The sequence below is a fragment of the Morchella sextelata genome (assembly GCF_020137385.1).
Source record: "Morchella sextelata strain SCLS chromosome Unknown scls_41, whole genome shotgun sequence".
NCBI classification, from domain to species: Eukaryota; Fungi; Ascomycota; class Pezizomycetes; order Pezizales; family Morchellaceae; genus Morchella; species Morchella sextelata.
The window spans coordinates 20,451-32,703 of NW_025408656.1; the positions used below are offsets into that span (position 1 = coordinate 20,451).

Below are 12,253 nucleotides of genomic sequence, written 5' to 3' on the forward strand. Positions count from 1 at the left end.
ATGGTAAAAACAATCCCGAATAGTTGGGTTTGTGTGGGGGAAGTCGTGATACCCGCTTAATGTTTTGTACGGGGGGGTTACCAGGGCGGTTTAGCTTTGTTCGGCAATTGATGGGCTGATGGCTCCGGCCTCGTCAGATAGATAGTTTCGTCTGACAATTAAGGGATTGGTGGTTGATATGAACTTAAGCCTATAATAGTTTGACACAGTATTATGCCTTGTGTATGCGAATACTCCTCGACTAGTGAACAAAGATTTGGAGGCGGTACACTACGCATGCATTGATGAGACACATAGACCTAGATTTCTCGACGTGGCGGCCCGGTCCCCAACCTGGTTTCTTCACCAACCTGCAGGATCCGTCACCAAGGACAAAGTGTACATGTAGAACTCCTCACACGAACATAAGAGTCGTGGCTACCAGTGCATATCATAATCTAATCATTGAAACTCTTGTATAGTCACTGTACCATCTAGATCTTTGATTCGCACCACGAGCCTTTAAAAACCAACGCAGCACAGCAAGCCACAGAACACGCAATCTCATACTCATGCCGTAATAGTTCTGTGGAAAGTTTGAAGGATTGGGTTTGGATCTTGGGTTGAGTGACAGACTATGAAAAAAACTCTAGTCAGAGATTCCATCTCTTTGCCTTCTTGGAAAAATAGCGCCCGGTCGTGAAAACACACGAAGGGATAGAACATGTAACCCTAACCCTGATAATATCCTAGAATACACTGGGCCCCGGGAATTGCTATGGTAATTTCTTTAAGCTGGCGTCTGTCTCGGAGGGAGAGAGATTTGGTATAGGATACTTCTAGTCTGATTCATAGTTCGTCACTCGTATGTTTCACTCTACGTCACATACCCAGCAAACCTCTTGGCGCCAAGGTGCGTACCTTGCGCAGCTTCTTTGTAGCTACATGTAGTCTGGCACTAAGCTACCCCCATCCCTTCGTGACCGGGCGCTATTTTCCAGGAAGGCGACTTTTACTCAGTAGTAAACCTAACCCTCACTCCGTGAACCTCTTTTTGCTGTGAAGTCACCTTCTGTGACCCCTCCCATACCTATTCTGGTGTCTCCACAGTCTGTAGGTAGCTAGATTTTTTGAATATCACCACGCCGTCGCAGGCCTAATATGTCTCCGATTTTTCTCTGACGAATGAAGGGATATATATCCCTTCGTTCGTTGCAGCAAAAACAGAGACATATTAGGCCCATGACGGCGTGGTGATATTCAGGAAATCTAGCTACCTACAGACTGTGGAGACACCTGAAAAAGGTATAGGAAGGGTCACAGAAGGTGACTTTACAGCAAAAGGTTCACGGAATGAGGGTTAGGTTTATTATCGAATAAAAGCTGCCCATTAGCGCCTGGTCGTGAAAACACACGAAGGGATATATACTAACTAGCTATATGTAGGTGTAGCTAGGTGATCACCCTACTTAGTTCGTGGCTATTAATTTGTCTTGTGTAAATTCGAATCAACACATGAAGATGTACAACAAACAAAGAGGGATGGGAGGGATTTATAACACATGTAAACCTTTGAACTTGCTAGAAATTTCATCTAGCTACTACATGTATGTATGTAATTTCTTGCCAAGATGCACCCTGCATGCTCTAGTAGACGTGGAAATGTATCAATTTTGACATGACGTTTCCCATACAAAAAGTTGCGAGATACACATTATTTGATGCAATAACAGACCGACTGTGTGTTAAAGGCATTCCTGTCCTATTACCGACGAGTTTACAGATGCATTTCCTTGCTAAAGGCATGTTAAATGCAATAAAATACAACTTTACTGACGACTTTACCTGTTAAAGGCATGTTAAAGGCAAAGAAAATACGAATTTACTGGTAGTTTCCGGTGTTTCCTGTTTTCCGCCGGAAAATCAATGTTTTCCTATGAAGCTCCTCCTCTAGATCTCGAGATAGTTGAGTCCCCAAGTAGAATATTTCGATGGGGTCATCAAATGGTATCTGGCATTAATGAGCTTATAACAGTTAAAGAATACAATTTCATTTTGGTGGATCCATTGTTTGTATATACATGCAGACAACTCTGGCTGGGTAGTCCTGGTATAATAGTAGGATTCTCGATGATGAATGGTTTCATTGACGATGGCTTTGGTCAATCATGTGAAGCATCACCGGTGGCCAAAACTTATCCCCCCATGTGTATACGCTCAAAATATGTGACAGAAGCGTGGCCGGTAATTGCATCAGTAAAGTCGTTGGTAAAGTCATTTTGAATATCATTTTATCGTCAGTAAAGTCGTCCGATTTCCCTTAAAACGACTTTCCCTCCACTAAAGTATTGACATTTCCCAGCGAGAAGTGGGACCCCAGAAACGACTTTCCCGACGACTTTACTGAATATTCTAGGTACACATTTCCACGGCGCCTAGCTAGATATGGGAACTCCGTGGTTGGAAAGATCGAAGCTAAATGTTTTAATAGCCAGCGCTCAGGGTATGTGAATATTCAAATGGTTAGCATTAATGTGTCATTTATATAAAACTATCACCGGGCGTTGCCTGTCATGTGTTTCTGTAGTGGGATGTGCTCGCAAAGGTTGGGATTCTAGTAATTGTTTCACGCACGAATACACTCAATTGACAATGCATAGTTAGACGTCTTGGTGAATATGTAGTTTAATAAATTTTCAAACCTAAAAAGCTGAGTACGACTTATAATAGAGTTTCACAAACCAATCGGATTCATCTGGATATATGGTTAACGATTCATTCCTCGTTTGGCTTCTCCTCCCATTTATCAATATGATCAGAGAAGAGATGGCTACATGTGCTTCTTAACAGCGCTTTATTATTATCCCACCCCGTCTTTTACTAGTACCGATCTATATACTCAAGATTTCTTTCCATCCAAGGGAAAGATCCATCCATCGTGGAGATACGAGAGCTTTTAGGCTGTTAACTGCGCTGGCCCTCCGCTTCATAGTCACACCACTCATGATCCACACCCTCATCGTCTTACTATATATATATATTTACTAATTAAATATATATCGTCCTCTACTTTAACGAAGTGAGAGACAACTCGGGTGAGTGATGTTCCCCGAATGATAATATACAAGTAAAATAGAGTTCGGAATTTCTTTTCTTCATTTTTCCTCAAGAAAAAGGTTGTACACTTAAAGAAAAATTAGATCAAGAACAGATATTTTGGAATACATATTAGGGATGGGTTTAAATCTATTTCTCAACAATCTTCACCGGCACTATAATTACTCATCCCACCAAATCCCGAGCCATATCTAAACCCTCAATACTGCGGGAAGGGGCCAGCAACCCCGCTCTTAGCCCACTCTGAAATGCCACCCTTAATGTCAAAAACACGCCCTCCCGCTACACCTGCATCTTTCAGATGTTTCGTAACATGCTGTGAGTCGTTCCCGAGACGGCAGAGGACATAAACTGGCGCTTCGGGTGAGCTTTTAGCTAGGAGTGATTTCAGTGATTCTGGGACCTTGGATGTCGTATCCTCTGCGAGTGCTAGCGACTCGAATTCAGAGTATGGAATGTCTTTTACATCATTAGTATAGTTCAGTCAAGCACTAAAGCGTGGGGATATATTACTTAGGCTCCCTTCTAACTTGCAAATCCCGAACTGTGTTTCATCTCTCACATCTAACAAGGTATGTTCCTTTCCCTCATCTCGAACTTTCATATACTCGCTCACATCGACTCTCTCCTCAGGTTTCAATAACCCCACTGGAGCACTGCTCCCACAAAACGCAATGTGATCGATCAATCCCTTCTCCATTGCTTCCCTCGTTATCTTATCCTTTGCGTCAGCCGGCTCTCCACATGCCACACAGGCTTTCCTTCGCCCACGCATCTTCAAAGTTCTAAATGCCATTTGTGGAAATGCCGAGAATATTGTCATACTCGCCGCTTTCTGTTCTGGGGGAGCCGGTCTAGAAAGCAATTTGATCGCCTCGAGGGCTTGGAGAACACCCATGACACCTACAACGGGGCCTAGAATGCCGCCTTCGCCGCAACTGGTGACAGTAGAGGCCGGAGGTGGATTCGGCCATATGCAACGGTAGCAAGGGCCGGCTCCAGGGGGATCATTGAGCACAATCAATTGACCGTCGGTGCGTAGGGCGGAGGCGGAGACGATAGGTTTGTTGAGGATGATTGCAGTGTCAGAGATGAGATAACGAAGGGAGGGATGGTCAGTACAATCAAGGATCAGGTTGTAGGGAGTGAGTATGGAAAGGGCATTGGCTGAGGTGAGTGCTTGAACGTGAGGGATATATGTAGGGTTAGGGTTCAAGCTATCATAGTTTCAGTAAGTGATAGTTCATGAGGAGGAATGTAAATGGTTAAATGCGTACTCTTTCAGGTAGGTGATCGCAGACTCAACCTTTGACATCCCAACCTTGGAAGTAGAATGTATGATTTGTCTATGTAGATTCGAGTGCTCGACAGTATCATGGTCAATTATCCCTATGGTTCCCACACCAGCCCCAGCGATATATGCAGCGGCTGGTGACCCAAGTCCGCCAGCGCCTACTATAAGCACCTTGGCACGCTTTAGCCGCAGTTGTCCTACACTCCCGGCACCCGAGTCAGCGATCATTGACCATGATTAGGAATCAAGCAAACCTCACCATCAAACCCAATCTCTGGCATGATCATCTGTCTACCATACCGTCTATATTCATCCAACAAAAGTGGCAGGCTCTCATTTGGTTCTTTTTGCTCTTCTCGAGCTTCGGCGGATATGACGACATCGCCAGAAGCTTCTTGAGCAGAGGTGCGGAGGGCAGCCAACTCGGCCTCGAGCTCCTGTATACGAAGCTTCAGCGCGGCGGGGTCTTGTGATTGCATTTTTAACTACTCTTTATACGGGATGTTTGGTCGAGGACTCGGACTAAGTACCACAGTGGAGTCACGTCACAGTCAGTTGGAGTGGAGGAGAGTTACCCGGCTGGTGTGGGGGACTGGGTTCATAGGCACTCACTCGATAGTCATGTGGTAACTAAAGCTCTGCATGATGGCTAGACCCGGGGAATCAATGGCTTCGGCAGCTTTGTAAGTCCAAACTCGGCGTCTAGCTTTCGAAGCTACTTATATAGTACTCACTTTTGAGTAGCACCCACATGTATGGAGACCGTACCATGGTAGGTGGTACAGATCGCTAGATCTGATCACGTCCTCCCCCCCACGCTGCCACACTCCGGTTCCCGCTGGACTGACTCGAATGAAAATAATCTCTCATTCCATATGAAGTTAGATTAAAAAAAATCACACCCTTCTTCAACGTTCTGAGCCGGTGTCTAGTGATATTAATAGGGCTGATATACTAGTGCCTCCTAAAGTTGTTCGCGATTCGGAATCAAGCAGATTTCTATTTTTATTTATTATATAACTTCTTTGAGATCATATCTCTCTGTAAGAGCGGCTGGTATGTTATTTCAATTAGTTGGGTATCGATATGATATAGTAATATATGCGCCCCAAGACCGAAGCTACCCGGAATTCAGCCCGGCTGGGGTTGAGAGCTGATGGGAATTACAATTCGACCCTTTACATATATCAACGACATTCTTGAGGGTACTTCTCATCTTTTTCTTTTTTCTTTTCCTTTTTGTTTCTATTCATCTCACGTATTTCTTCCGAACCCCCTACGTGCGCGTACGTACTCCGGCCCCCTCCTTCCACATAATTATCTCCACCGTAGATATAGTGGCAGCACTTACACGCCTCAATAGCTAGAGCATACGTACGTACAGGTACGGTCCGATAAGCTAGCTATTCTACGCCTCTTGATATATGCGCTTATCCACCCCACCACACACATACGACCGACCACAGCCTTGTCCAAAAACATCGGCATTAGATTCCCCGGCTATAAGGGTTAGTACCTGCATCTACCCATCTCGCTGGTTAGGTAGTGTGGGTAGTTATAATAAGCTGGTAAATTAAGTTAATTATTTGGGGCGCGGGTGCATGTGAGTTGGGCCGTCAGCTTTTAGATGCTTATGTGGGCACGTGAGGGACCGCTCGCGGCGGCTACGGGCAGTGCAGGGAGGTTTTTGTTGCGAGAGGGACTTGAAATGATCGGTTCAGCATCTCTTGTACAACGACGTCCGGCCTGACAAGACTACCTACATAGTGCCTATCTCAAATACGTGCGTGGTGTAGCATCAATTGATCTAGATCTTATCTATTACGCGAAAGAACGACAGCTAGGAAAATTATGTATGTACCAAACACTATGCCAATTAAACACGCTTAATAGCAAAAGCAACCCAAATATGTACGCATAAGAAGCCAGCCATATTTTTTTTTGTTCGAAAACTAATAACTATGTATGTATGTTCGCAGATGTCCTTCATCCGAATCCATCATACCATCCCATCCTTGCATCTGAAAGAAAAAGGTGAAAAGGAAATAAAACTCCTCATTAACACCGCCCTAAAAAGTAAAGAAAAAAAAAGAAAAGAATCATTAGAGATCGAAAATGGTATCCGTAAAATGCATCAAACATAAATCAACATGCTTAGAATCATAGATACCATGCCTCTCGCGCAACATGACATAACAGAGCATAGACCCTCCCTAGATAAAAAAAAAATGAAATGAAAGATGATGCGCCAGAGGCTCGATACAATCTGAAAAATCAGCAAGCAGGAGCGTGGCAGCAGAAAGCACAAGATGGGGAGAGTCGAATGAAAATAAAAGACAAAAATGCACAATATGAATATGGTATAAAAGCGAAGGCGTGATAAAAGAATCACAAGGCCCACTCGGCGGTGAAAACAAAACGAAAAACCCAATTCAAAAACAAAAAACCCTACATGCTACACGCTTAATGCCAGTGCTAATTCAAACTTTTTTCGGACGAAAAGCCCCTGTGGGGACCGGCGATTGTCGTCTCTTTCCCCTTATTCGTTCCGGTAAATCATAAACTTCGTCAAATCCAGTTGTCCAATGTTCTAGCTCAGTAAATTCTTTCATATTTCATCTTTCATCCGATGAACTCGCCATTCGCCATTTCCCACCATGGCCTGTCCTCTTGCCATACTCGCTGCATCAGTAATCTAGCATGCCTCACCTAAAAAAAAAAAAACGCAAAAAATGATTAGCCGAGATTGCCGCGTTGAAGGAAGTAGGCAATTGACTTACCTGAGTCAGGCCACTCTTTTCTACCTCTATCAACCGCTGTAGAGTGTAGTCTCTATGTCTATCTTCCATCGCCTCGCACCCAGCCGAGAACAGCGGGAAAAGAAGACAATTCTCTGCTGTCCCTCCCTGCCGTACATTCTTCATAGCGTTGACAATTTCCCTAACGGCGTTCTGGACACTCGGGTTCATGGTGGGGTAGTTCAATACGCGACGGTACAGGTGCACCAATGCCGCCCAATGGAACGCGTCATTGGTCGCTAAAAGTTCCCCAGCGTCTAGCGCATCCGTAGGCGAACCCATCTGGAAATGTTTTCCCTGATGGTGTGTGTGGCTGCAGTGGCCAGACGCCTTGCCCCTAGCATCCTCCAATTCTTTTTGCAGCGCCATGGCCTGGCTTTTGATGGACTGCGAGGGGCTCCATAATTCCAATTGTTCGCGATAGCTCAGGCCATGGCTTGAAATTATGGAGGGATCATCCAACAGGAATCTCTTTTCCCTCTCACATTGCCTCGCCAATTCTCCAATCTTCGCTAGAACGCTGACACATCTCCCTGTAAAGCCGAAGAAGCAATCTACGGAAAATTCCTCCTGCTCGTCGTCTTCCACATCGTCGTTGGTCCAGTACTTGCCGCTAAAAAACGGCTCGTCGATCTCTCTTCCACTGAGGCTTCCCAACAGGTCTAGATACGCAAACCATCGTACCAAAAAGTAAGACACCTTGTCTCTACTGTGCATACCCTGGGCACCCCCGCGAGCAAGGATAATCTTCCGAGCAGCGCTCAGATGCGTTTGCCAGGTCAAGCCGCTCATGTGAAACGGATTAGGCGAGATGATTTGATATGACGATAGCATAATGGCAGTTGCGAGGGTCGAGTCGCTCTTGGCATCAGTGGGATCGTCCAGAGATGCATGAAGACTGCGAACAGTTTCATCCAGAAACCTACCAATTCGTTCTGTAGGCTCCTTGTGGTCGAGAAGTCGTGCCCGGTGGCTGGCAGAATATGCAAGCAGCAAATTCATCAGATGATCCGTTTGCACGGCCACTAAAAAGATACCGGATTATGTCAGCTGAAACCGCATGATTACCCAAATAAGCATCTCCACCCGGGAAAAGAATATAGCTTACTCTGCGGCAGAATGCTCTTGAACGGATTCTCGGAGCAATCGTGAGGTACCAACAACCTTGCAGTGTAATGCAGGTAATGGTGGAAATACATCATATTCTTCTTGTTTGATAATAGTAGCTGCGGCAATGGATCAAGCCGTCGGGGAATGGTGATCTGCACGGGATAGAATGGCGAGTTGGGGTTCATATACACCCCATTACCTCGGGCACCACTAGGGTACATCCGCGAATGGCTGAATCTTCTCATGGTTTGGGAGTAGTCCCCAAAATTATGTCGCGGAATCTCTTCCACATCGCTGTCCCCATCCATATCTGGTATGCCATGATCTACACCAAAGCTCATGGCCTTTGGACTTTCTACACCAAAATTCATGCCTTTCGGGCTATCTTCTTGCTTGAATTCATCCATCTCTGAGGTGGGATATCTGTCAACATAACCGTAGCTGCTATCCGGATTAGGCAAGGGTGCGGCAAGTAGATTCTCGACAGAAACCCTTCGCATGATGGTGTTTACCCCCACACCCGATACCGCGGAATGGTCCATCAACGCCATGTGGTGGTGGTGTTCCATTGAAACGCCTGATGATGTTGGCATGTAATTCAAAGCTGTTCCAATCGAAGTAGTATGTGGTGGCATAGTTACGGAATGCCCATTCATATTGCCGTAAATATACGGTGAATTCGGGGCGGGCTGTGTGGGCGAAGTGCTAGTACGGATTCTCTTTGTGGGGGTTTGAAGGATTGGCGGTGGTGCATGGTAAACCTTTTGTTGCTGGTGCAATGGGGGTGAGTTCTGAGGTTGAGAATAGTGTGTGGGACTGGTTACTGAGCCTGGAGGGCTATGGACATATCCATTCCCATGACTTGACACAGGTGACGCGATCTGTGTGACAAAAGACCCAGACACTGGCGTGTATGGGGTGTAGATACCCTGTTGATGATGCTCCGTTTTATAGACGACGTCATCATTATAACCAGTTGAATGGGGAGTAGCAGTTGTAGGGGTGAGGTTTTGTTCCCAATCGTAAGGATTTGGCCTATTCTGCGGGTGCATTATAGGCGTTTGAGGCTGCAATGGAGGTGGACGTCCATTGGTCATCCTCAATTGGGGATCCAATTGTACTGTAGACGATTGCATCACAGGTTGAGGAGGGGTTTGAGGCTCTGCTACCGAAAACACAGTCTGATAGTTTGACATTGTTGTCTTCTTTCCACTACCGACCCTGGGTACGGGGGCCTTCCGCGTTGTACCATTGTTGTGCGTGGTCTGTACGAAGGTTTGCGGTGAAGGGAAATGTTGATTAATGGAGAATTGGCCAGCACCGGGAATAAACTGTGACTGGTCGTCGGGATTGGGATCTTGACCGTTGGCCCCGTTCTCAAGCTGCTTCTTTTTCAATGGGCGACCGCCCCATGATAGCCGAATCTTGTAATCGCAATCCTCATCAAGTCGCTCACAGTTACTGCAGCGAGGTTTCTCTTCTCCGCATTTCACCTTGCGAGCCTTGCAGTTCCTGCACAGATCGCGCTGTTAACATGTGCCATCTCTGTATATATCAACGGATTGGGAGCGGAAGAAGGAACTGGGTAGGAATATATAACGAGCGAAGAAAACAAAATGAATGAATAGAATAGAATGGATGAGATTGAATAAATGAAATAGGACCATACCAACACCCATTCCTGCTACGACGACGAATTTCACGACCAGCGACTGGAGCCCGAGGCATTGTTGAATTGTGTATCTAATTAGGATGAGAGGGGGGAATCGCTATAACGCGACACTCGGGAGAGGAGTAGGAGAAAAGTAAGGTTCGATCCGATGTGTGGCGATAACGTCACGAAAGATGGCGGGGTGGTAGGAAGAGAGGTTAATTCAACGACAACGCGACGAGGATGAGATCGTCGCGACAGGATAAACGAATAGACGCTGGGATAGAGGAAGAGATGGCCTGAGAGAGGAGGACTCCTGTGGTTACCACGTAGGAGAGACGGCGACTGAGACCTCGATAATAGTTTTTTCTTCTTGTGAAGATATCGATTCCAGCGGACAGCCGGCGGGCACGCGGGGGGCGGGGGCGGGAAGGGGCTAGGGTGGCAATAAAAACTGAACCCCTTCGTTAAGGTAGTGGGCAGACAGTAGGTATTGTAGGTATGATGTATGAGATACCGTTGATGGTCAGACAGCCCAGTATCAAGTAGGTAACTGTAGCAGGAGCCACAGCGAAGGGGGGGGGGAGGGGGGGTGCGATAGTAATGATAGAAGAGTATGTAGAGAGAAATAGTATCAGAGCAGCAGCAGCAGCGAGGGAGGGTTCGAGCGCATGCAGTATAATGATTCGGGGCTATATCTGGTCAGGGAAAACAGAAGGCAGCAGTATCAAACAAATTCGTAAAAAAAACAAGGTGTAGTAGTGGTATTATTAGGCAGCGCTGCCTGCTGCTGTGGGTGACCGAAATCGTACTCAGGTCGTAGCGTGCTGACTCCGGGTGACTGACTGACGAACTGACTGCAGCCTGACTTGACAGACTGCGACGGGTACGGATCACGGAGAGGAGGATGTGGGAGAGAGAGGATAGAGAACTGAAGTAAGAATGCGAACCGGTGAGGAAAAGATGAAGGAGGGGCGTGGAGGGGGGGAGGGGAGCCGGGGTGGCCAGTGGGTGTTGGTGGGAATGGAGAAGAAGACGGAGGCAGAGCAGGGTACCTCTTTAGTTACATACAGGGTCTACAAGGGAAGACGACCACGGGAGGGTGTGAAGTGGCCGGGGGCAGCCTCTTCAGGTCGATCACAGGGTGGGGGGAGGAGGGTTAGAGATATTACGGTACGTACGAGAGGGGCGATGGCAAGCACCTACTGGACGAACCACCCAGGTGAGTACACGGACGAGGGCATGAATTGTGGAGAGGCCAGTCGGTATCTCCATATGTACGTCCGCTGTATCACGGGAAAGCGCACTCTAGCGAGGCGGCAGCAGAGGCAGTAACGTATCGAGCAAGCCGCAGACTGGTAAATCGCGTAAAGCCGAGGGATTTGGAGCCGCTTGTCTGGCAACAACATCGTACATCGTGGTAATACTCTACATACTCTTAGAGTAGAGTACTTTACTGTGCATAGGCCTGTCCTTGCTACCTTACTTCACCCCATCTATGAAGTACATACATGTACTCTCCCAGCTCTGACTAGTGTATGTAGAGCATTTTTTTATGTATCAGGTACGTAGTAGTACCTGTACCTACTCTAGGTAGATTTTGCTAGGTACCTTCTTTAGAGTACTATACGATGCCATGTACTTACCATACCATACATCATGTATCCTATGGTTTCTCCCTCTCTCTCACACACCCCAGAAATATACTCCAATCTACTGGCTATATTTTTCTTTCCTCCCCGACCACCCCCCTCTAGGAGAAAAGAAAAAGAAAGAAAAATCTCCTGCTCCTCAGCATTGATATCAATCGTCAAGATTAACGCCGCCAACCGCAGAGAAGAACAGTAAATCGGTGGAAAGAGAGGGGAAAGGGGACCCTATCGAACGGAGCGGAGAAGGGCAACGTGGTTGTCGTGGTAGGAAAACGAAGCCACAGTGGACGCCATGCGCGTGTCTATGAGACCATGTTCTACCTGCTCCTAGTGACACACTTGAAAGCTGCGAGCTGCGGCAGGGATGAGGGGGTTTCTCTAACGCACCTGTTGTCCAAGTAAAAATTCACATATCTAACCGCTTCGATACGCGACCACACCCCCCTCCCTTCCCCCAGGCCCTCGAGGCTAAATTTTTGATCCAGGTAGCTCGAGTGTATCGTGCATCTGGACTCTGGAGTGCTGTGATGTACGTGATACCCGTACGTACAAGGTCGGCACAGACGCAACAATAGGTATGAGACAAGTAGCAAGTACAGCTTGTAAGTACATGGTAATAGATAACCGGTTAATGATGTCTCTCATTCTTTTT

The 12,253-nt window shown here is 46.7% G+C and overlaps 2 protein-coding genes across 2 annotated transcripts; both read right to left on the reverse strand.

The window, feature by feature from the left end:
- Window positions 1-3,295: 3,295 nt before the first annotated feature.
- Window positions 3,296-4,869, reverse strand: H6S33_010521 (uncharacterized protein; the record flags this gene model as incomplete). Its single annotated transcript, XM_044841959.1, has 4 exons — window positions 3,296-3,555; window positions 3,610-4,313; window positions 4,374-4,587; window positions 4,650-4,869. The coding sequence occupies 4 exons, from the start codon at window positions 4,867-4,869 to the stop codon at window positions 3,296-3,298; spliced, it is 1,398 nt and encodes a 465-aa protein (XP_044687385.1).
- Window positions 4,870-7,012: 2,143 nt separating this feature from the next.
- Window positions 7,013-10,026, reverse strand: H6S33_010522 (uncharacterized protein; the record flags this gene model as incomplete). Its single annotated transcript, XM_044841960.1, has 4 exons — window positions 7,013-7,099; window positions 7,171-8,213; window positions 8,297-9,810; window positions 9,968-10,026. 4 exons carry the CDS (start codon window positions 10,024-10,026, stop codon window positions 7,013-7,015), a joined length of 2,703 nt encoding a protein of 900 aa, XP_044687386.1.
- Between the last annotated feature and the right edge of the window lie 2,227 nt (window positions 10,027-12,253).